Source organism: Brachypodium distachyon, chromosome 4 (assembly GCF_000005505.3).
Source record: "Brachypodium distachyon strain Bd21 chromosome 4, Brachypodium_distachyon_v3.0, whole genome shotgun sequence".
NCBI classification, from domain to species: Eukaryota; Viridiplantae; Streptophyta; class Magnoliopsida; order Poales; family Poaceae; genus Brachypodium; species Brachypodium distachyon.
The window spans coordinates 29,254,956-29,277,473 of NC_016134.3; the positions used below are offsets into that span (position 1 = coordinate 29,254,956).

The 22,518-nt window shown below is 42.8% G+C and overlaps 2 protein-coding genes and 2 long non-coding RNA genes across 9 annotated transcripts; 2 read left to right on the top strand and 2 right to left on the bottom strand.

The window, feature by feature from the left end:
- The first annotated feature begins 230 nt into the window (after positions 1 to 230).
- Positions 231 to 2,711, top strand: LOC104584631. Of its 6 annotated transcripts, none has more exons than XR_732448.3 (4): positions 231 to 535; positions 629 to 720; positions 781 to 882; positions 2,342 to 2,711. It is a non-coding gene; the product is annotated as an uncharacterized LOC104584631 (long non-coding RNA). The 6 variants fall into 6 exon arrangements; XR_002960566.1 differs by having other exon boundaries at positions 629 to 706; XR_732449.3 differs by having other exon boundaries at positions 233 to 535; positions 629 to 692.
- Positions 2,712 to 5,529: 2,818 nt separating this feature from the next.
- LOC106866712 (uncharacterized mitochondrial protein AtMg00310-like) lies at positions 5,530 to 6,493 on the top strand. The gene is made up of 3 exons (XM_014902362.1): positions 5,530 to 5,552; positions 5,731 to 5,795; positions 5,895 to 6,493. The coding sequence occupies exons 1-3, from the start codon at positions 5,530 to 5,532 to the stop codon at positions 6,491 to 6,493; spliced, it is 687 nt and encodes a 228-aa protein (XP_014757848.1).
- A 2,982-nt stretch (positions 6,494 to 9,475) lies between these two features.
- On the bottom strand, positions 9,476 to 12,613 carry LOC100842674. Its single transcript, XM_024454606.1, has 4 exons — positions 12,507 to 12,613; positions 11,792 to 12,170; positions 10,235 to 10,302; positions 9,476 to 10,081 (listed from the first exon to the last, which is right to left on the bottom strand). Exons 1-4 carry the CDS (start codon positions 12,611 to 12,613, stop codon positions 9,988 to 9,990), a joined length of 648 nt encoding a protein of 215 aa, XP_024310374.1. The 3' UTR covers positions 9,476 to 9,987.
- A 3,316-nt stretch (positions 12,614 to 15,929) lies between these two features.
- Positions 15,930 to 18,715, bottom strand: LOC112268964. The gene is made up of 2 exons (XR_002960567.1): positions 18,391 to 18,715; positions 15,930 to 18,270 (listed from the first exon to the last, which is right to left on the bottom strand). It is a non-coding gene; the product is annotated as an uncharacterized LOC112268964 (long non-coding RNA).
- Between the last annotated feature and the right edge of the window lie 3,803 nt (positions 18,716 to 22,518).

Below are 22,518 nucleotides of genomic sequence, written 5' to 3' on the forward strand. Positions count from 1 at the left end.
AGTAACAATACTTTGAGAACCAAGCATAACTTGGGTGGTCAGCCAGCCAGGTGTGCTAGCAGCCCACCAAAGTTCGATCCTCGAAGATCGCACTTTGGTGTAAAATATATATCTATACCGTTTTGCTATACACAGGCGCCTGGTTTTTTCTGTCAAAGCAGGCGACGTCGTGGCCGCTCGATCTGTGTTTGAGATTTGCGTCCAGCTGTGCCTTTCTTTTTGGTTTTTTGGCCTTTTCCCTCTGACCTCTCTACGCTTCTGCTTGCTCGGTGAACTCTCCAGAGAGAAAGGTTGGGGAGTGGGGTGGAGAGGTGATTTTGACCTCCTTCGTCGCCGGCAGGGAGATTCGCGCCGCCTCTTTCTGGTGAGCTCCACCTTCGTCTCCCTCGCTTTTTGAAATCCGCTCCGTCTCTTCTGCTTGCTCGCAGAACTCTTCTCTCAAGAAAGGTTGGGGAGTACGTGGGGGTGGGGGCGAGAGGCGATTCTGACCTCCCTCGTCGTCGTCGGAGATTTTCGCTCGCGCCGCTCCTGTCCGGTGAGCACAACCTTTGTCTCCCTCCCTCTCTAACCGAGCTCACGTTCCTCTTTCGTTCTCCCTCGCCGTGCTGCTTTTTTGCGTGCGAAACAGTGAAAGGAGCGGGCGGTGTGTTGGATCTGGTCTCGTCGACGGCCAGCGTTGGTCTGCCCGGTCGGTGAGCTTCGCTTGGTCTGTCGTCGGCGGTCAGTGTTGCTCGTCCGTGTGTGAGATTACTTTGCTTCGTTGCTGATATTGCTCTGCAGTTCGTGTCTGTAGGGATTTTGGGGCTGATTTGATTTTGTTACGAGAAGAGAGGAACGGGAGTCTCCAGCCTTGTTCGTGGATGTGTTGTGAGCTGTGGTTTGGTGAGTCATCCCATTCTATCCTCGCCGGATTTTGATGTGTGGAGCCAGCCATGCGCCCTTTTTGTACTGTGCGTCCCATGGTGTTTTGAGTCTGAATTTAGCTTGCAATTAGAGGTGATTGTAGGTGGTTGTACCCTGTTCTAGGGTTCCTTCCGTCTGAATTTTTGTTCTGTCGGGTGACGGTGCTTATAATTCTGTTTTATATATGATGTTTCATGAGTTCATCTGCCCCCTGATGCCATTTTTTGTTAGCAGTATTGTCATACAAAGTTAGCTATACTGTCTACTAATGGCTGTGGTCTGTTCTCTCTAATGGGAGGTGGTGTTTGCTTAAGGTTTTGCTTACCATCATTGTTAATGTTTCCCCTGATCCAATTTTTTGTAGCACTGTCATGCAATTATAGAGGTACTGTACTATGTGCTTTGGTTTTTTTTTGTCTCCTTTGGTAATCATATTAATTTGATTTTGTTAACTTGGATTGTGTGATCATTAGTAGCTAAGTTAGCTAACAGGTAATATATAGGTAGCTAAGTAACTGTAAAAACCCATTGTAAAACCTGTAACTAATATCTGTAAATGTGACTTGCAATTCCTTTTTAACCAGCGGATTGCTGTATATCTGCTAATGCACTGTTAGTTCTTCTCTGTCGATTTCTGATTTTTGTGATTAGCCTTATTGTATCAAATTCAAAGCATGTTAAGCTGAAATTTGCTCATTGTTTTTGGTGTTTGCTTCTCGGACATTTTTCACAACACACAACAGATCATTGGGTAGATCATTAGCTTTCATCCTTTACCCCCCCCCCCCCCCCGCCATGTGTACAACCTAGTGTTTGGCATGTTCAACGCAACCATATCCTTGTTTGCTGTAGTGATTTTTGGATTGGCTGAGTCTAAAATTAGCCTCCAACTAGAGCTGTTTTTGCATTTTGGTTGTGGTCTGTTCTCGGATGGGGAGTTGTGTTTGCTCAGGGGGTTTTCCTATCCTCACGATGTATATGATATTGTGTTCGATGGTTCATGTTATGATGCGTCCCGTGATGCCATTTTTTGCAGCACTGTATGCAATGTTAGGTGTACTGTTGGTGATCATATGAATTTCGTTTTGTTGTTAATTTGGATTGTGTGTTTTAATTCTTTAGTATCTAAGGTACATAACATGCAATAGGTAGCTAAGTAACTGTAAAAACCCATTGTAAAATGTTACTAATATATGTAAATGTGATATGCAATTTTCTTTTAATCTACAGTTTACTATATATCTGCCAAAGCACTGTTAGTTCTCCTCTTTGTCGATTCCTGATCTTTTGTGACTAGCCTTAGTGTATGAAATTCAAAGCATGTTAAGCTGAACTTTGCTCACTGTTTTTGGTGTTTGCTTCTAGGATATTTTTCACAACACAATATCAGCTATCATCGTAAGATACAGATTCTAATTCTGAGTTGTCTGATTTGCAGGGCATCATGTCTGATATTGACGCCGGCTTTGATGATGAAGGATTAATTTCATATTCTAATTCTGGTCAATGCTGGTCTGAAGGAAAAGAATGACACTTCTTTCCTTATCTTCAAGGAAATGTCTCCTAGTAGTCTGTGTTAAGAACCTCTGAGCATCTTGTTATGCAGCAACCTCACATGGATGGAAATCATGTGCTATCTACGTTATTATGTAATGGGTTTGTTTTTGAAACCAAATACTCTAATGGTTTGTGTTAGTTCTGTTAGAACACTGTTCTTAGAGATATGGCGCTATGAAAGCACTAGGACTTTAAAGCTTGTGTAACGCTTTATTTTGTGATTACCATCCCTGTTGTGTTTTTTTTTTCAATTTGGTGGCTGCTGGCATGGGAGTGGTCGGTGTTGTGCGGCCTTTTTGATTGTTCATATTAACGTTCCTGCTAGTTTGTATCATTTTTATCTGGCATGCATGGGGGTCAATATATGTATGATGGTTACATGGATGCAGTTATGCTGTCCAAAAGGCCTGGCAAGGGAAGCTAGAGCCCCACTTGAATCAGCAATGAATAGGCACACTTCTTTTTGTCCTGCCGTGTTAGGCTTTTTGTGCATTTTTCTATCCATTTAATCTTTGGCCCTTATCCGGTGATCGCGATTTCTGTGTTTAGATCTTAGATACAAAGTGCACCTTTCCAGATTTTAATGAGCTATATTTTTTGCCCTTTCTGTTATCCTTTTCTTTTAATTGCATGTAGCTTACTGTGTGCAATCAGATGTTTTTATGAAATGCAAGTGGATCATAGGCGTAATGAACCCAAAATCCGGACCCTTTTTATGTATCTCAATTGTATGTAGCGTACTATGCGCAATCGGGTTTCATCTGAGTTGCAATTGCATCTGTGAGACATTGGAATTGCACAACAGTAATTCTCAAGTCGTATGTGTTGATTTTGGATAGTTATATGAGTTTTTCCTTCTTAATTTGCATCGTACCTTTTTGTCCCTTAATTTTTTGACTCTGATTTTTTGTCACAACAAGGTCAATTGCATGTAGTTTAATTTGCCCAATCAGGTATATAAATCAGTTGCAAGTGCAGCTGTCTCCTTCATGAATCGCATTTCACCTTTTTGTCCCTTATTTTTTGACTCTGATTTTTTGTCACAACAAGGTCAATTGCATGTAGTTTAATTTACCCAATCAGGTATATAAATCAGTTGCAAGTGCAGCTGTCTCCTTCATGAATCGCATTTCACCTTTTTGTCCCTTATTTTTTTACTCTGATTTTTTGTCACAACAAGGTCAATTGCATGTAGTTTAATTTGCACAATCTAGTATATAAATCAGTTGCGATTGCAGCCGTCTCCTTCCTGAATTGCATCGTACCTTTTTGTCTCTTAATTTTTCGACTCTGATTTTTTTGTCACGACAAGGTCAATTGCATGTAGTTTAATTTGTTCAATCTGGCATATAATTAGATGCAATTGCAGCTGTCTCCTTCTTGAATTGCATCACACACTTTTGTCCCTTAATTATTTTTTCGACTCTAGTTGTGCAATCTGGTACTCAACACCAGTGTTTTTTTTTCTATTTTGATTTGTTTTGTGTAGTTTAGTCTCTTACTCAACCAGGCGCGGCTGTTTTGTGCAATTTCCTGCACCTTGTTCAATTAGTTAGGGGGTAAGTTACTGCATGTGGTTTTGATACTGGAATTGCACCCCGGTATTTGTTTTGTCCATAACTCAATTGCATGTAGCACACGATGCGCAAGTCAATGTCTTATGAGATGCAATTGCAGAGACCAATATCAGTATGGTGGTTAAATGGATCTTGTTGTGTTGTCTAAACAGTTTGGCAAGGGAAGCTACATGACCACTTGAGTCAGAAATGAACAGGTACACTTCTTTTTGCCCTTCTATGTATGCTTTTTCTAATCATTTTTTTTTGCTCACAACAAGGTCAATTGCATGTAGTTTAATGAGCTCAATCTGGCATATAATCAGATGCATTTGCAGTTGTCCCCTTTTTTAATTGCATTCCCAGACTTTTGTACCTTGTCGATTCTGAATGCGCAATCTGGTCCCCATTCTTAGTTCTTGTTTAGAGGATGGAGGATGGGAAGCTTCTCTGGGATCATTTTGTCCGAATTTGCCCCGATTGTCCTAGGTTGAAATTGTAATTTTTGTATATCAAAGGCATTTTGAGTTCATTCCATGGAATTTATCACTCAGCTAGGCTGGTGTTGTTTTTTTTATCTTTTTACTCAATTGAACGTAGTTCACCATGCGCAATCGGTTGTCATATGAAACACAATTGCATTTGTCTTTGACTGGAATTGCAAACCTGTAATTTGTCATGTATTTTGTTTTGTCGATTATTGGTTGTTGTACATAGAATGGAAGTTTTTCTGCATTCTTTTTGCATGATTTTTGTCACTGAAGCTGTCTGAGTGTTAATTTATCCAAAGAGCAAAAATCTGGTTTTGTGTCAATCAGACTGTGCTAGTCTTTTGATTCTTTATGTGCCTGATTTGCATGAAACTAGTAGGCGGATGTTTTGTTTTGTTTTTCCAGGCGCGTGTTTTTTTGTTTCAAAGAAGGCGACTACTTTTTGCTCACAAAGCAAAAGAAAATTAGCTCATTTATCTCATCATCTTCAAGGAATCGACACGCCTAGTCGTCAGTGTTGAGAAGTTGCAAGATAGATGGTCTAATCATGGGCTGTTAAGTTGTCCATATATCAACCTGTTCTAAGGTCTGAACCTCTGAATTTTATGACATCCGATGTACTTATCCCCTGTCATGAACCATGTCTTTTGTTACATTTTGCTGCTTCTAATGGTAGATCCTAGCTACAACAGAAGTAGATTATGCAGCATAAACCATGTTCAGGCCCCTTCTGGTGGTGTGACTGTTTGCAGATGTCATGTTTTCACATTTTAGATGCAAAAAGCGCTTGTTTTGTGCTGGGGTGTTCTATCATTTGCATATATGGCCAGTGCTATATGTTTTAGTGTAAACTTAGCACCGTGAGAGAGCCAATTTTGTGTTGTTTAGGCATGATCATGTAAGGCCTGCCTGTGTCTTAAGGGCTAATGGCAGAATGCACTGGATATTAGTTTTTGCTAGTCCGTTCTTACGAAAACTTAGTAGGCTCAACTATATGCAGGATGCATCCTAATCTGCAGACCATGTTCAACTCTGTGTTCTGCAGGTGTGTTTTCGTTATGAAACTTAGTGCTGTAATATGCACTCCGCATTTTAATCTATTTGTTCTTTGTACCTCCACTGAATAATGTTGTGTGTTTTTATTTGGAATCCTTGACTACTCAAGTTTGTTTCTGAGGTCGTGTTATGGTGAACTACATAGGCCAGCTATTCTGTGTTTGCAGACGGGCGCCTGGTATCTCACATCTCCTCTTCGCTGATGACACCTTGCTTTTCTTTAAGGCGGAAGGTGAACAAGCAAGGAAAGCGCAACAAGTTCTTACCAGATACGCTTTTGGCACTAGGCAGCTGATTAATTTATCCAAGTGTTCCTTGCTGTTTGGCAAAGAGTGTGATGTTGGTACCATACAGGATATTAAGACTATTCTCCGTGTGGAGGAGGATGGATTTGAGGCCAAATATCTGGGGCTGCCAACCCCGGAAGGACGCATGAATAAAGGGAAATTTCAGAGCCTTCAGGAGAAGCTTAGTAAGAGAGTTTTGCAGTGGGGTGAGAACAGCCTCTCGCAAGGGGGGAAAGAGGTCATGATCAAGGCTGTGGCACAAGCCATCCCTACCTATGTAATGGGTGTTTTCAAACTACCGGCAGGGATTTTTGGTGGGGGGCTGAACAGGGGAAGAGGAAGACTCATTTGGGTCGCTTGGGACGTCATGCTTCGGCCCAAGAATATGGGCGGTTTGGGCTTTAAGGATATGCAAACTTTTAATCAGGCCCTCCTCAGCCGTCAGGTGTGGCGCCTTATTGATAAACCAGACTCTTTGTGCGCTAGAGTTCTGAAAGCTAAATACTATCCCAACGGCTCCTTGGTTGACACTGTGTTTACTGGAAATGCCTCATCCTCCTGGCAAGCAATTGAATTTGGGCACGACTTGGTCAAGAATGGAATTATCTGGAGGATCGGTAATGGGGAGGATGTGCGCGTCTAGAGAGATCCTTGGATTCCTCGTGACCACGGAAGATGACCGATATCACCTAGGAGAAATTGCCGTCTCAAATGGGTTTCTGAACTTTTGTCCCCGGACGGTACCTGGAATATGGAGTTGTTGTAGCTTTATTTTCTCCCGATTGATATCAACTATATCATCAAGATCAGGGCTTCCACTCGAATGAGCGGGATTTTCTTGCCTGGCATCCTGATAAGCGAGGCCAGTTTTCTGTTCGGTCTGCATATCACCTGGGCCGCCGGCTTGCGGACATAGGGCAGCCCAATGGGGCCACAAGCACCAGGCCGGATGGAAGCAGCTCCTTGTGGAAGCCCATTTGGAACGATATCGTTCCCCATAAGGTCAACATTTTGGCTTGGAAGCTTAGTCGGGACTCTCTTCCTACCCAGGTTAATTTCTTTATTCGGAAGATGAAGAAGGTCCGCACTTGCCAGGTCTGCGGTGTCGAGGACGAAGACTCTTTCAATGCCCTGGTTCGCTGTCCTCCTGCCCGGGCCCTGTGGCACGCGATGAGATCCTGTTGGGAACTTCCAGGTGTGGATCAGGTTCAGAATACTGGCCGTGGGTGGTTTCTCCAGCTCATTGCTCAGCAGGACAAGATTAAGACTGCAATGCTGCCCATGCTGCTTTGGCGCATCTGGCACGTCCATAATGACATTACACATGACAAGACTCCGGCTTCGGTGGAGGCCTCTAAACAGTTCCTTTGTAGCTACTTGGACTCTCTCTTGCTGGTTAAGCAGCATCCTGCTGTCGATGTTGCGAAAGGAAAGCAGGTGTGTTCGTACGATACCAACTGGAAGGCGCTTCAACCACACGGCCGGAAAAAGCTGGCGTGATCCTTGGATGGAAACCACCGGATGTTCATTCTGTCAAGCTGAACGTGGATGGATCTTTTTCATAGTTTGATGGCGCGGCTGGGGTTGGTGTGGTTCTTCGTGATCACGCTGGGGGGATCGTCTTCTCTGCCTGCAGAAACTTCAGGAGCTGCGTGGATGCCCTAGAAGCTGAGCTGGCGGCCTGCGAGGACGGTCTGCGAGCAGCGATTGGGTGGACTGACAAGATTATTGTCATTGAATCCAACTGTGCGGAGGCCCTAGCGTTGATCTGTGCTAAGTCTCCTGACAGATCTCCCCATGCAGTGCGTGTTCGTGAGATCCAGAGATTGCTGGATGAACAGCCGATCACAATCTGTAAGATTAGTAGAAGTCAAAATAATGTTAGTCACTCCCTGGCTAATTTTGCTAGGGTTAATAACCGGACGGGATTTTGGATCCGGATGTGCCCGGATGAGATCCTGGAAGCTGTAACTAAGGATTGTACTACTGTTATCAGTTAATGAAGTTCCTTTTCCACAAAAAAAGAAGCTATTCTGTGTTTGGGAGGGAAAATCATGTAAAGATGCTTTTTGGATCTTGTCCGTTTGATCTTAGATCAATGGCTCACAAAAAAGTGCCTGGTTTTACAAAAAAAAAGCAGGTGCCTGATTTCAAAACAAAAAACAGGCGCCTAGTAGCATAAAATAACTAGTCGCCTGGTTTCATTGTACAAACCAGGCGCCTGGTTTGGAAACAAAAAACAGGCGCCTAGGCAATAGACAGACCCATATCTATATACTGTCGGACTGCAATCGCGTAACTCTTACGGTTTAACTTCAAAAAAAATTAATAACTACTTTCTACATTCCTGACATGGGCCTATGCATGTAAACTCATACTACTATGTCTTTAATTAATTGTGCATATTTGAGTATACATTATTTACTATTTTTGTTGTCGTTGATCGACAACATCAGAATTAGTCACGGATTTCAGGTGGATCACAGTCTCTGCAAACTGCAGAACCAAATTTCTGCCGATACAGAGTAACGACAGTAAGCAGAGAAACGAAAGGTTTCAGCCGGAGGTTTTTTGGCTGCAGCAACACGTTGTTTTTTTTAGATCGTTTTGTTTCTCTAAATAGAAGGTCAACGAGCTTCTAAACTGTACACTTGATCATTACGATTTGACATCATATGCCACACGACCAGGATATCATCTTCTACTTTTGATAATTATACTACAAACTACAACGTTCTCTTCTCTATATATCATTCTTAAGTTGACATAATACTTGACCGCTTCCACTCCAATTTTACATGAGAGTGGCTGTGCTTTGTGGTGGCCTGGTGTGTGAAGAGGTTGTGTGGTTGCGGCAACTATGGTTTCTTTTTCTTTTTTCTTTTTGAAACTGAACCGGCAGGTGCTCTGCTTTTGCATTAAGAAGAGGGAAACAGTAGTACAAAACCAGTTACAGAACTAGCTGAAAAACAAGGCAGCGAAAAAGTAAACGAGGTAGCGAAAAAGTAAACCAGGCAAAACTACCAAGGCATACAAAGACTGAATGTCCAAACAAGGTAGCGAAAGAGTAAACGACATACAAAGGCAAAACAACATTTTTCGGCCAAACACGAAGCTACAAAGTAGGCTCCAGAGACATCATTCCCAAGCCCTTCTTCGCACATCACTACTTCTTTAAGCTTCTCTCAGGGCATCAGTCAGGGCGAGATCGATCTCAATACCGAAATTGCACTGAGAGACAAGCCTTCGGGTGAGGTGAGGGAAATTAAACTCGGTGATCTCGAGAGGGAACGAATGGAGACAGCAGATCTGACGGTATGTTTCCGGATGCCTCACATTCCAACATGATGCATAAAACATCTGACTACTCATTGTTATTGCTTTTTTTTCTCTTTTTCCTCTGATATCTCTCGATTCATTCATGTTGGTTTGGGGGTGTACTAGCTCAGGAGCAAGATGGACTTAAGGCTCTAGTAAGCAAATGGATACATATGTCGAGGTAGATTTTTGGGGTCATGCACTGAAGGCACGGTCTCCTTTAAAGGTCTGGGTAATGCTTTAACCTACAGTTATGATCACCAGCATGTATTCTAGTTCTAGTATATATCAGAAAAAATCTCATCTGTGCAATTCAATGGTCTGTTGTTCTGATAAAAGCAGAGGAGATATCTCTGAATAATATGGGGAAATATATACTTTGTACACTGCAAAACAAGTTCACCTGCTTGTCGTGTTGATAGTAAGCAGATCTAGCGATACTTTTTGTAGCTTCGTTTGTTTGGAAATACATGGGAATGGTAGACAGTTTTCTCTTAACTCAACAAGAGTCTATTTCTCAAAACCATACGGGACTTTTTTCTCTTATCTCATCTGTAAAGTGTAAACATGTCTTGCTTGTTGGACAGGAGATGTGTTTCTGGATGCCAACCATTCCCAATGCCATATCCTAGTGATGTGCTTCTCCAGCCGCGAAATCACTTATGCAAGCTTGCATCATCCATATATATGCCATTCTGGAGATGTGTGTGTGTGAAGAAACCTCTCCCACACCACTAAGGCCCTAATCTACTGCGCACGTCTAACTTCTTCTACTAGCAAATTTCTCTGTGAGGCTATGGGAATTACTAGCTTTGGAGGCTAGTAAGAAGCATACATTAATTCAACATGGTTGAAGGCAAGGTGCACCTTTTTATAAAGCTTCAGTTCAATGGCCACTGTGTGGATGATACATCTGACAGAAGATAAAACAAATGCACGTATGAAATGCATGTACCGATCGCAACCGCGTCTTTATAAGTGCAGGTAGTGCAGGGGTATCTCTGAATGTGGGGAAAGAATTTGTACAGCAAAACAAGTCCACCTTGTTGTGTTGATAGCAAGTTACCTGCAGGAACTGGCAGACCTTGAGGAAATTACACATGCTTTTATCACAGAATACAGAACAAGCATTACCTGCAATGCATTGGCACTACAAATTAGTACTCCAAAAATATTTAACATGATACTATGGTTCTAGATAGGGCAAACACAGAGTCACAGACTCTACTTTCGGTGTGCAAGGCAGTACAAGTATTTAAGCAACGGCGACACAATGCTTGTCGCTTGCACAGGTGGCGATCAGTAAGCAAGTGTTCACGAACTCCATCAGCAATGACCCTTGGTGCAAACAGTTATATCCAGATTCAATTGTATTATTTTTCGGGGTTTTCCACACATATATTCAGAGTTACAAATGTGCATCATACAAGTAGTCTTAATACAGGCACACGGTGTGTTGACTTGACCGATAGCAGCCAACCGGCCGTTCTCCTATGTCTCTGAGACCAAGGTGACATTGGAGGCCCAAGAACCCTAACGCTATAAGTTTATAGCTTCCTTTCGTTGATCCAAGAACTCTAGCGGGTAGCTCCAAATCCATGAGAGTGGTGGTGCTTTGTGGTGGCCTGGTGCATGGAGAGGATGTGGCTGCGACAACATCCTCTCTCAGCCCACCTATTTACCTCAAAATAGAATTCTGGATCCTAGAAAAATATAGCATATGAATGATGGTTCGTTCCATTTCCATTTTTTTCGAAACTGCCCACCTGCTGTCAGCTCGAATCTTCTCTCGTCTCTTTGAAAGCATATAGCCCCAATATGTGTTTCTACAAAACCAGCACGTACTTGCCCATGTAATCTTTTTTTTTCTCTTCTCAACATTTATTAGATGCAGTATATGTAGACAATGGAAATCAAGACCCGAGAGATGATTCTGGCACTAAAAGATATGATCTTGGTTAAGCAAAAGCAAATGTACCCACCAACCTTCCCTCGCTTCAACGAGGCCACACACCTATAAAGAAGAAGGCATTACCTAGTTTCTACCATATTTTTAGGTCCATGTAATATTGTTGTGTATATAGCAGCAGTGCTCCTTTCAAATAAGCTGTGAATTCAACATGACCAAGGACAATCAATTTTCCAGCCTCCTGCCTATATTAACTCTCCTTAAACTAGCGAGTACTAGCCTCCAAACAATTCAAATCAACATGAACAATCTAACTAATGGGTACTCCTACGCGGAATTGTGAGTGTGAGGCATCAGGAAACACATCTCCTACGCGGCATTGTTGCAAAGGTCCGGCGGCCTCTAACGGAGTCTTCGTTCTGGACCCAATGCACAAATTGTTTGGAGCTACTAAGAGAGACAGGCTGGACATGAAACCCGACACCCGAAGCCCGAACCAGGAGAATCCGAGTCCTTTTGCAGTTGACGATGATGAACTCGTCGATGAAGATGATGAAATCCAACGCGAGCTCGTTTTTCAAAATTTACGGTTCTGGTTTTAGGTATCGATCTATTCTACACGGACAAAATCAAAACCGTAAAACCAGTTCTATGTAAACCGTATAAGCATTTTAAAGTCCGGTGACATACAAAATCTGCTATAGATGCTCTTACCCGAGTGTTCTTCTGCGCTGCTGCGGGCGCCGCCTTCCCCCAGATCCGCTTGCACGCAGCACGTAAACCCGTCCTCCTCCGCTCCCACCATTGCTGTCCGCGCGGCCTTCCTCCTCCGCCGCCGCCGCCTCTCTGGTCGCCGGCGGCCAGCCTTGATGAACCACCCGGCCACCGGCCGCCGTTGTCGTTGTTGGCGATTTGGGGGCAGAGAAGAAGATGAAGCCGAGCCCAGCGAGCCGGTCCAGCAGTGGGTGTTCGTTTATCCGAGCGTGGGCCGCTCGATTGATCTGGGCTGCGGCCCACTGTCGTCTGCATAGGAATTGGCCCGTCGTTGATCTCAAGCCTGTACTGCTCGTCAGATTCAGGAGACAAAGCTGTTCTATCATTCCTCTAAAAAAAAGCTGTTCTATAATGGCTCTAAAAGAGAGCGGCTGTTTTCGAATGTACTAGCTGTTTGTGTGCTACTGACCTTTTGTTGCTTCAAACACCTCGACGACTATGTGAACTCTTTTTTTTGTGACACGGATTTATGATAAAGGTTCATTACAAGTACAAATCATCTCAAACTTTAGAAAAATTATATCGAGACTCTTGAACCACCATACAACGACCGTTGCCGCTAGAATGAGCCAATGACATGCCATTGTTGCCGATCTTTTACTAGAGCCAGCCTGACCTGGTCGATAACAGCGAGGAAGTCCTCATACACGTGTACCTAAGGACCAGCATCCCGTAGCCGTAGTCGTCGTTTTTGAACTTTTGAATCGATTTGAAGAACGTGACACGAGATCTCGGCAGCGCGCATGCACGAAGAACCCCCATATCATTAAGATTATATATCTCGTCTACTTTTATCAAATCGGGGACCAAAATTTCACAGATGAGATATTTCCCATACTAGAACTAGAATACATGATGGTGATCATAATTATAGGTTAAAGCATTACCCACACCTATAAAGGAGACCGTGCCATCAGTGCATGGCTCCAAATCTACCTCGACCTATATCTATAGCATATCTTGTTCTCGAGCTAGTACACCCCAAACCAACACGAATGAACCGAGATTTCATAGGAAAAGAGAGAAATAACAATTATAACGAGAAGTCAGATGATTTGTGTGCGTCACGTTGGGGAATATGAGGCCTGGCACGACGCGCCGGCAACCCGATCTTTGGCCCACCGTTGTCTAGAGGCACTGGGAGTCATATGCCGCATCCTGCTCCCGACGAGGGGCCGTGGGAAATGTAAAACAAAGGTTCACACATGCATATGTTCATGTCTTATGTTCGCAAAAAAAAAAGATGTTCATGTCTTATGTTTGTAAAAAAGAAAAAGATGTTCATGTCTTATACGTGAAATGATCAAGCAAAGAGAACTAGTCTTGAGCCATGTGTGGAAGAAATATGTACAAGTTTAATGCTCAAATCTTATTTTCTAGAGTACCCAAATTTGTTTCTTTAGTTCGGGTCACCGAAATGCTTTGTTTTCTGATAATTTAGAAAACACACGAGAGAATAATAATAATAATTTCGCATTTCTTTTATTTCTTTGACGTTTCTAAATACTTGTCATGATTTTATTGTTCATGCCGTGCGCTCTGATCACGAGCCAGCGCATCGCCATATTGCCGTCGAACCAAGGCCCCAACCCACCCTTTTTTTTTGACAGCAAAGCACTTCTTTATTAATTCGAAATGATAGTTACATCTGTCTGCTTCTAGTCTGATGCGCAAGCTAGCTACAGCACAACTTGGAAACCATATTGCTGCAGCTACGACCTCTCTACGTGCCAGGACACCACAAAACACTGCCACTCTCATGGAAGGTTGCTGCCGCTAGCTCGGTATCGCACAAGCCCAGCGCAGGAGGCCGGACACCGCACACCGCCATGCAGGGAGCATGTAGACCAGTATCGCACACCCTAGATAGAATGCTCGAATCCAACGAGAACAAGCAACGAACCTTGCCGCCAGGGACCACTGATGGCGGTAACAGAAACTCCAATATGTCACCAATGGAGTTTAAACTGTCTTTAAACTTACTACTTCAAGTGCAATTATCAACTGCTTGCAAAATTGTTGGCTTTCTCATCTACAAAAGCTAGGCAACTCTGGTATTCAAGGAAACAGATAATTAGGAAGAGCTATAGGGTAGCGATTTTGGGCGTCCAATGTCCGCATAAGAGGGAGTTCGCCCTGCTGACTGCCGGCATGTAGTCAAGTGAACGCACGGTACCTGTATTAATTAAGACCACTTGTGCACATTGGCCTGGAATATTTCAAGAAAAGCAATTACTAGTTATTCATTCATTCATCTCATTTCCTCATCTCTGTCTCTTTCTTCTTTTACTGGATACCCAGACACTTGGGACTTGAAAGTTTCGATCCCTTTTACTAGAAAATATAAACATATAATTACGATTTTTTTTTGGTGCTGATCGTATTGAATTGTGGTATTTACTGCACCCAGCAACCATCCCTTGTGGCATTGTCTAAGCGAGACTCATATTTATGTAGCGTCGTATGGTTGCATGTATCCATCCTTCTTCACTCACTCTGCCTCTTTTTCACCAAGATAGTAGTAGCACCCACACCAACACGGATGAGGTTAGCACTCTGGAGAGATTGAGAAATAACAGATGAGTAAATGGGGTTAATTAGTTGGAGGTCAGATACACACGGTGCATTAAATGGAATTGGGATGCATCAGGGAATATATCGATCGCTTGTACTACAACAAAACAGTGTTTAAGTAACACAATCATGTAACACATGAAAAAATGTGTTACAAAGGAAAATTGCAGTAACACATAATCTGTGTCAGTAACTCATCATACGTGTTACAGAGCAGACAGTAACACATTTTAGAGAAGATACAAAAATGTGTTGCTACAACATTTCTATTGTAACATATAATTTTGTGTTGGTCAAAATATGTTGCTACAACATTTCTATTGTAACATAATTTTGTGTTGGTCAAAATGTGTTGTAAGCTATAGCTACAATAACACATAATCATGTGTTGGTGCATGGTGTTACAAGCTATATAAATCAAGTGACAAACCAGAAATCTTGATTACATCACGAGCGATCACTCCGTATCACGGTCACGCAGGACACATAGGGATGGTGTCCAATGGGTTCGAGTCGGTTGAATTCGGCCCAGCCTATAAGTACCGTGTGTATCAATAATCCAACAATCATATTGCCCAATTCCTTCACCGATAGCCTAATTGGTCCAAGTTTCAACCACGGGCTGATTTAATGCACTCGAAGTCCGACAATGTGGTAATTTGAACATTTTTCATTGGTCTGGCCGAACTTTGTAACCAAAAAATGTTCTATCAAAAGTTTAAAATTTAGCTAAGATTAATTTATTTGAAAAAGTTTAATATCTTCAATCAAAGCTTACAATTTACTCCGTCGATTTTATTAAATTATGGATAAATTTTGCATCCAACCATTGTGCACAAAATCACAGATAAAAATTTTTTCGTCCGAATTTGCACTCAACCATTCCGCTGTCTTCAAATCTACAGCCATGATGTGCATGAAATTTCATATGAACCAAATCTCACAATTTCCACAGAGTACAAAGCTTCTAAATTTCAAATTTTAGACAAACAGATCTGGACATGAAGTAGATAACTAACTACCTGCTGGGCCAGATGTCTAAATTACACAAATCTTAGCCTCATAAATTCATTACCAGATTACTCAGATCTGCCCAATCTTCAAAAAGTAACCTCCAAAACATTTGTGTAGTACAAACAGCAATGCTCACATAAATACTAATCGAGCTGAGATGGAAACTTAGAACGTCCAATGCAGGCTAAAAAGAATCCGTACATGATCTATAATATAATCAACACAAAATAGATGGGTTACACACACGATTATTAAAAGCCCAGATGGATGCTTAAAAGAATCATATTCTGCTAGCAAGAACCCAGATGAATGCTAGAAAGGTAATGCAGAAACTGTGTTCAGTCTCAAATACATGGGAATCTTAGATTCTTTAACAAGAGTCCAGATGTATGCTAAAAAGAATCATCTCACATTGTCAGGGACTCCTGATCAGAAAAACGTGTGTTACCCTGAGATTGAACATAGGACTTCCTGCCAACAGGATAGGAGATAGAGCAGTACCCTTTGGGCTATTGAGACAGAACTGGTGTGGATGTACAGTTAATATATTGGTACTATCAATATCCATTTTTTTACACATGCATACAATTACATCCGATACTATTATCGACAAGAACATACACCAGCCCTGTCGCCGCAACAATGCTCACCCAATGGTGATTACAGAAGAAAAAGTAACTTATTTCAGATGACAAATCATCTTTGGGATCATCGAAGGTTGCATACCATCCTAGATAATAACCATATTGCTTAACACAAAGCAGGCACACCACAACCCTTACAAATTACGCCTCCAACTCAGGCACATCTGCAGCAACGGAAATCCTACCTACTTGAAATATTATTTGATATAGCATTCTGAAGCATTCAGGAAAAGGTAAAGGATGCCATCATTAGTATATGTCCAGATAATTGAAAAAATCTATCAATCTTGTTACTACACTTAATTTTCCTAAGTTAGAAAGGACCCCCTGATTTGATATTTGTACAGTTTAAAGCTTAAGTTTGGTAAGTAAAGTATTTGATACAGTATTCTAAGATGCAGCTCCAGTGCACAGTTTTAATAGTGATATACGTTGAATAATCTGAATTAGTGGGATTTATGGATGTACCAGATAATGTTGGATTTAACTATAGCTGAACCAGAAATATTATAAAGGAAACAGTAATATTTGAGACACATACCCCTTGCTCAGCTGGTTCAGTCTCAAAGTCTGAAGATCGACCAGCAGGAGATGGCTCCACTCTACCATCCTGCGCCTTGTACATGTATATATAACTATAAATAATGTTATGGATGAAAGCAGATCATAAGGATAAGCTATGAACAATCAAACCCATTAACCGGCTAATCTGCCATTAAAAAAAAAACTGCAGAACAGACAGTGAGGTTGGAAGCCTGCTTGTAGTGCTAGTACCTGGAGGCAATGTATTTCGAACTTTTTAATGTAACTACTACATTAAAAAGCTATAGTTCTCTGAATGATGATGGTCATGTACATTTATGGCTGATCTTCACAAATAGCAAGCTGCAATCAGCTCAATTTATAATCTAATCAGGCCTAAATTTACCAGCAAAGTTAGTATCCAATATACCGAACACAAAGTGGATGAAACTCAAATTAAACAGGCCAGCATAGCAAACAAAGGCCTGCTATACTTTTGTTATTGCCCACATGATTTCTGATTTTTAAGAGAATAATTCTAAATCATACAATGATCTTTTTGGCACACTTCGAACAACTTCAGCATACTCTTGTGCCCAGAAAATAATAACTAATTAGTTTTGGGGAGATGCATGATCAGGTAATTAATCATTAATCAAGCATAACTAACAGAGAAGATGCATGATCTAACAATCTAATTATGTTTGGGAAGATTAAATCACTTCCAGCAATCTGCTGCTTCTACACATCGAGCAAACATGAACGAATAAAAGAAAATGATTGCCGGATTGTAAGGAGTTAACCCACTACCCTGTATGTAGCTGGGAGGGAGTCCCAGCAAATTGGCATGATCAGATCATTGATTAAAGATCAGTTGCTAGTTATACAAACAGACAACTCACTGCATTTGATTACCCAAAAGAATTGCAAGTTAATGGCATAAACATTAGTTAGGTGAGAGAACCTGCAATGGGCCAAGCCAGGTTCTGACAGTGTAGCAACTCAGGAATATTGTTACTCCATGAGAAGCTCAAAGGCAAGGAGTAAAAAATACTTCATAGCTATTCATATAAAGTTATAAATCCCTTCACTGCAAACCTGAACCGTGAATAGCACATCTCCCAGCTGTAATCAACCACCACAAGATAATCAGTCACAAAGAGGGCAATACGTGGGCACATGCATACAGGTGGAAAGTGGACCGAACAAAGAACAAGAAAGAGATTACAGGGCTGTTGGTAAAGGCCTAAAGGGTAACAAACTGACAACAAGCAAGGTACTTAGGGCATCTCCAACAAGGTGAGTCAGTCGTTACTAAAACATGACATGGTAGCTTTTTGATGATGTGGATGAAAAAAGAAGAGCAAAGAGAAGGAGATGGTTTCTCTCTAGAGAAACTGGTACCACACGGAAACCAATGTCTAAGTAACCACTAAATCACTATTGGAGAATGAGTTGTCACTTAGCATCATGTTTTAGTGGGACCAACCATAATAAACAATTGATATCTTTTGAGTCTTAGTAACAATGTGAAGAAACCACTTGTTGGAGAGGTTGTTACTACCTTTGAGTTTTGTTATTCTCTGCTGTCTAAGTAACAGCCTTAGTAATGGCTTGTTGAAGATGTCCTTAACTACTCCCATTCTCATGGAGTCCTTAATAACACTGACAAATTAAACGCACATCATGAACAGCATATGAAAGGAATTACTCAAAGACAACATCAAAGGAGAGATTTGGTAAAAAAAAAAAAAGCAAAGAAGACATCAAAGGAGAGAAAGCTACCTGCGAAGGCTGGGGCGGCGCGTCCGACGGCTGCTGGGGGCGGCGCGGCCGACTGTGCCTTGGAGACGGCACGGCCAGCTGCTGCTAGCGGCGGCACAACACCACAGCCTGCAGCAGGGGCGACACCCTAGTAGGCCACGGACTGCTTCGTGCTTCGGGCATGGGGGATAGGAGATACTTGGGGTGAGGGAAGGAGGCCGGGAGCCGCTCGGATCTTCGAGGCCGGCGACCAACAATTTCGGCAAGGAAGGTGGAGAGCCGGTTTGGGGAATTTGGGGGCACAACTGCTCAAGGGCGCTCGTTTCTTTTCGAGGAATATATAAGAGCGCTGGATGGATGGGAAATTTGGGAATTCCGAGGGACGCAAGCAGAGCGCGAATAGGGAAGAAAAAGAACGTCAAGCGCGCCAAGCGAGCGCGCGTCGAATATTTTGGCAGGACTCTGTTTTATTTTTTTAGCGGGAATTTTATTTTATTTTGGATAAGGTATCTAATACTATGTTGAATCCAAAAGGGGCGGGCAGATCGATCCTACGAGCTGTCGTCGCTCTGCTCCCGCATCCCTTCGTTTTATCTGGACTATCAATGCCGATCCATTCTCTCACTGTTGTTGTTGTACTAGAGGGTCGATGAGGCGGTGACGTCGTATAGGGGCAGACGGTGGCGGATGCCAATCCCTTCTCTCGCTGATGCTGCTGCTGTACCAGAGGGTCAATGAGGCGGTGGCTTCGTACATGGGGCGGACGGTTGCGGTCGTCGGTCCCTTCTCTCGCTGTTGCTGCCGTTGTACTAGTCTACCAGAGGGTTGATGAGGCAGTTGCGCCGTACAAGGGGGCGAAGGTGGCAGATGCCGATCCCTTCTCTCATTGATGCTGTTGTTGTACCAGAGGGTTGATGAGGCGGTGGCGCCGTACAAGGGGCCGGGCGGCCAACTCGCATCGAGTAATGGTGGAATCTCTCCGAGCGCGCGTCCAATTCCATGTGCGGTGTGTGTCAAGATTCGAGGCAGATCGATCCTGCGGGTTGTCGACGCTCTGCTCCCGATCCCCTTCACTCTATCTGAACTCTCTATTGCCAGCCCTTCTCTCATTGTTGCTCTCCTCCTCCTCTCTTTGTCCACCGGCGGTCACGAGACAGAGCCGGTGGTGGAGGCGAGATGTGAGGTTCGACAATCTGTAGCGCCATCCCCGACCTTGCTGGCCCTGCCGCCAAAGTGGTTAACAACTTTTTATTAAAAATAATATTTTTACATTTTGTAAATGCAAAAAATGTGGTAGTTTGTGAAGCAAGTATAATTGTTGTGGTTCAAAATAGACCCAATCTAGTCTTTACACAAAGTAGACCATATTTATGAGCTTTTATATCAATTTAGTTACATAAAACACTTATATATATATATATATATATATTGTAGTCAAAATAAAAATAAATAAAAATTTATAACGTAGCAGTGGCCGGTTTTAATCAGAACCCTCCAGTGATGCTTATTTGGCTCAATTTGAGGCCCAGTCTCATAGTCTCCCAGCCGCCACCCCCATCTCACCTTCTCCCTCTCTCCCCACCTCCGGCTGCTAAGTCGGCGGCTCGCCACCGCCACTGGCGCCCTCGTCTGTCTGCTGTTTGGCCGCGCCGACCGGCAGCCTCGGGCCGCGCATCCCACCGGATCCCGCCAAGTCATGAAAAGGACGCCGCCTACCTCTGCGCGGTCAGGTCACACGAGGCCGTTGCCTACCTCGGGCCGTGCCACCGACCGGATCGTCCAGTGCGGGCGAGGTCACCGACTTCCTCCCTCGCGCGTCTCCGCCTTCCTCCGCCGGGTAAGTCCTCTTTCCCCCTCTCCCTAGCTCTCTCTCCTTGTCTAACTCTTCCTCTCTCTCGCTCACTCACTCTACCTCGTTGTACTGCAAATGCTGAGGAGCCGTCTCGCAGCAGAGGCGCCTCCCGCCTCCGTCTTCCGTGGATCCGGTCGCAGAGGAGCCGGCCGTCAGTCACTTTTACCTTTTGGTCCAGCGTGCAGATATAGTACTCCGTAGAAGGTAATGATATATTAACACAGGCCAAGATTTAATTTTGTCGGCAGAATGATGTTTAATCCTTAGAGACGAAGATACGGATTTAGCTACATCGTTATTCACATGATACTGCATGTAGTTCTCAACTAGTATATGTTCTTTCTCCTGTAGCTCCCAAGAAATTTTACAGATTACATGTATTCATCTTTGGAATGTGCTAATGCGCGACCGTGCCCGCAAATTTCATCTTGCGCGAACACTTGAGGAAAAATGCTGACTATTTGCATGCATGCATTAATGGACAACTCGATGACTTCATCTAGATATTGTGAGACTTGAAATTTCAAAATGTCTTATCTCTCAAATCGTGTACTTGTTTTATGATCCGTTTTCACAGTTAAGTTTGTCTCGATTAGATCTTCGAAAGTAGATCCCATATTGGTATGTTTAGACAACATTTTTTCCCGACCTATAAGTTACCAGCCAATAATGCATTGAGTTACCATCGTGTTAGTAACAAATAATCATGTGGTAAGTTCAAGCAAAATAGGCTGGTAATTTCTCCGTTAAAGTTACCATCGAATAATATACAGAAGTACCACCAAGTTACTAACAAGTTATCATGTGATAACTTCATGCATATTGGTATGTTCCGTCGAAAAAAATCCATGTCAAAAGTTAGCACACGATAATATATGAAGTTGACACTGTTAATACCAAGTTACCACGTGGCAACTTCGTACAAATAGGATGGTAACTTATGAATGAAAGTTACCCACCAATAGTTAACGAAGTTGCCACCCTATTACCACATGGCAAGTTTTCCAAAGTAGGATGGTAATTTTCGTATTATCGTTTGGTAACTTAAGTGCCCAAAACAAGTTTGGCAAAACATATCAAAATTGGATCTAGATTTAAAGCTCTCGTCAAAACATATCAAAAAAATACTTTGGGTTTTGCCGGCGGCCTATTCTCGTGGCCGCCGGCAAAGAGTAATTTCTTTTTTTTAATTCGTTCGCGCGCGTCTAAATTTGAACGGCACGCGCGGGAAAAACAGATCACTTTGCCGGCGGCATTTTTTGGTGGCCGCCGGCAAAGATAGTTTTTTTTTATTTCCCGCCAGCCGTTTCGCCCGCCGTTAACCTCGCACGCGGGCCTACGTGCAGGGTTTCTTTACCGTGGGCCGTTCTTTGCCGACAGCCTTTCTTAGGATTTGCCGGCGGCCCACCCTATGCCGTGGGCTTTTCCGCCAGTCCACGGCATCTGAGCTCCTTTGCCGGCGGCCCGATAGAAAGCCACCGGCAACGGCAAGTTTTCCGGTAGTGATCATTAATAACGTCGTCACCATCTTCTATGAACCTGATTAATCACAATAGCCAGACAGCAAAGCAGCTAGTTGTTCTCGCTACCTGTGTACAAGCCCAGCGAAGCAGCCAGGCAGTTGTTCTCAAGAAAAGAAAAGAAAAAAGGATGTGACTAGGGAGCGGCCGTTGGCGGGTTAAGACTGACCAGCCAACGGCCTAGAATAGGTAGTCTCCAATTCGATTAATTAGGCTAATCCTTATAAGGAAAGCAATTAATCCGGCGCGCATTGGACGTCTTAGTTTCCAGCGTCAGTAGCGTGCGCACGTATTTAATTCCATTCGGTTTTTTTTCTAAACACATAATTTTCAAACCGGGCGTCCAAATTATAATCCGTTTTCACCGTTGGCTCTATCGCAACGAGATCTTGAAAATTAGATCCCAATTGGATATATTTTGACAAATATTTTTCGAAAAGCAACTTTTTGGTTAAACAATGCAACTTTCTCGTACTTTGTTTTGCAACTTTGTAAGTGTCGTTACATTGTGCCGACAACTTTTCACATACTAGCAATCTTTGTTGCTATACTGGTAACTTTGACTCACGTACCATCGACTTTTGTTTCTATATCAGTAACTTTGACTATCATACTAGCAATTTTGACGCTATACAGGTAACTTTAGCTATTATTATACTGAGAACTTTGACTGCCAGCATGCCAGCAGCTTTGGCTACTATAGCAGTAACTTTCACACACATACAAGCAACTTTGGTTTGTTTACTAGCAACTTTGATTTACATACTAACAACTTTG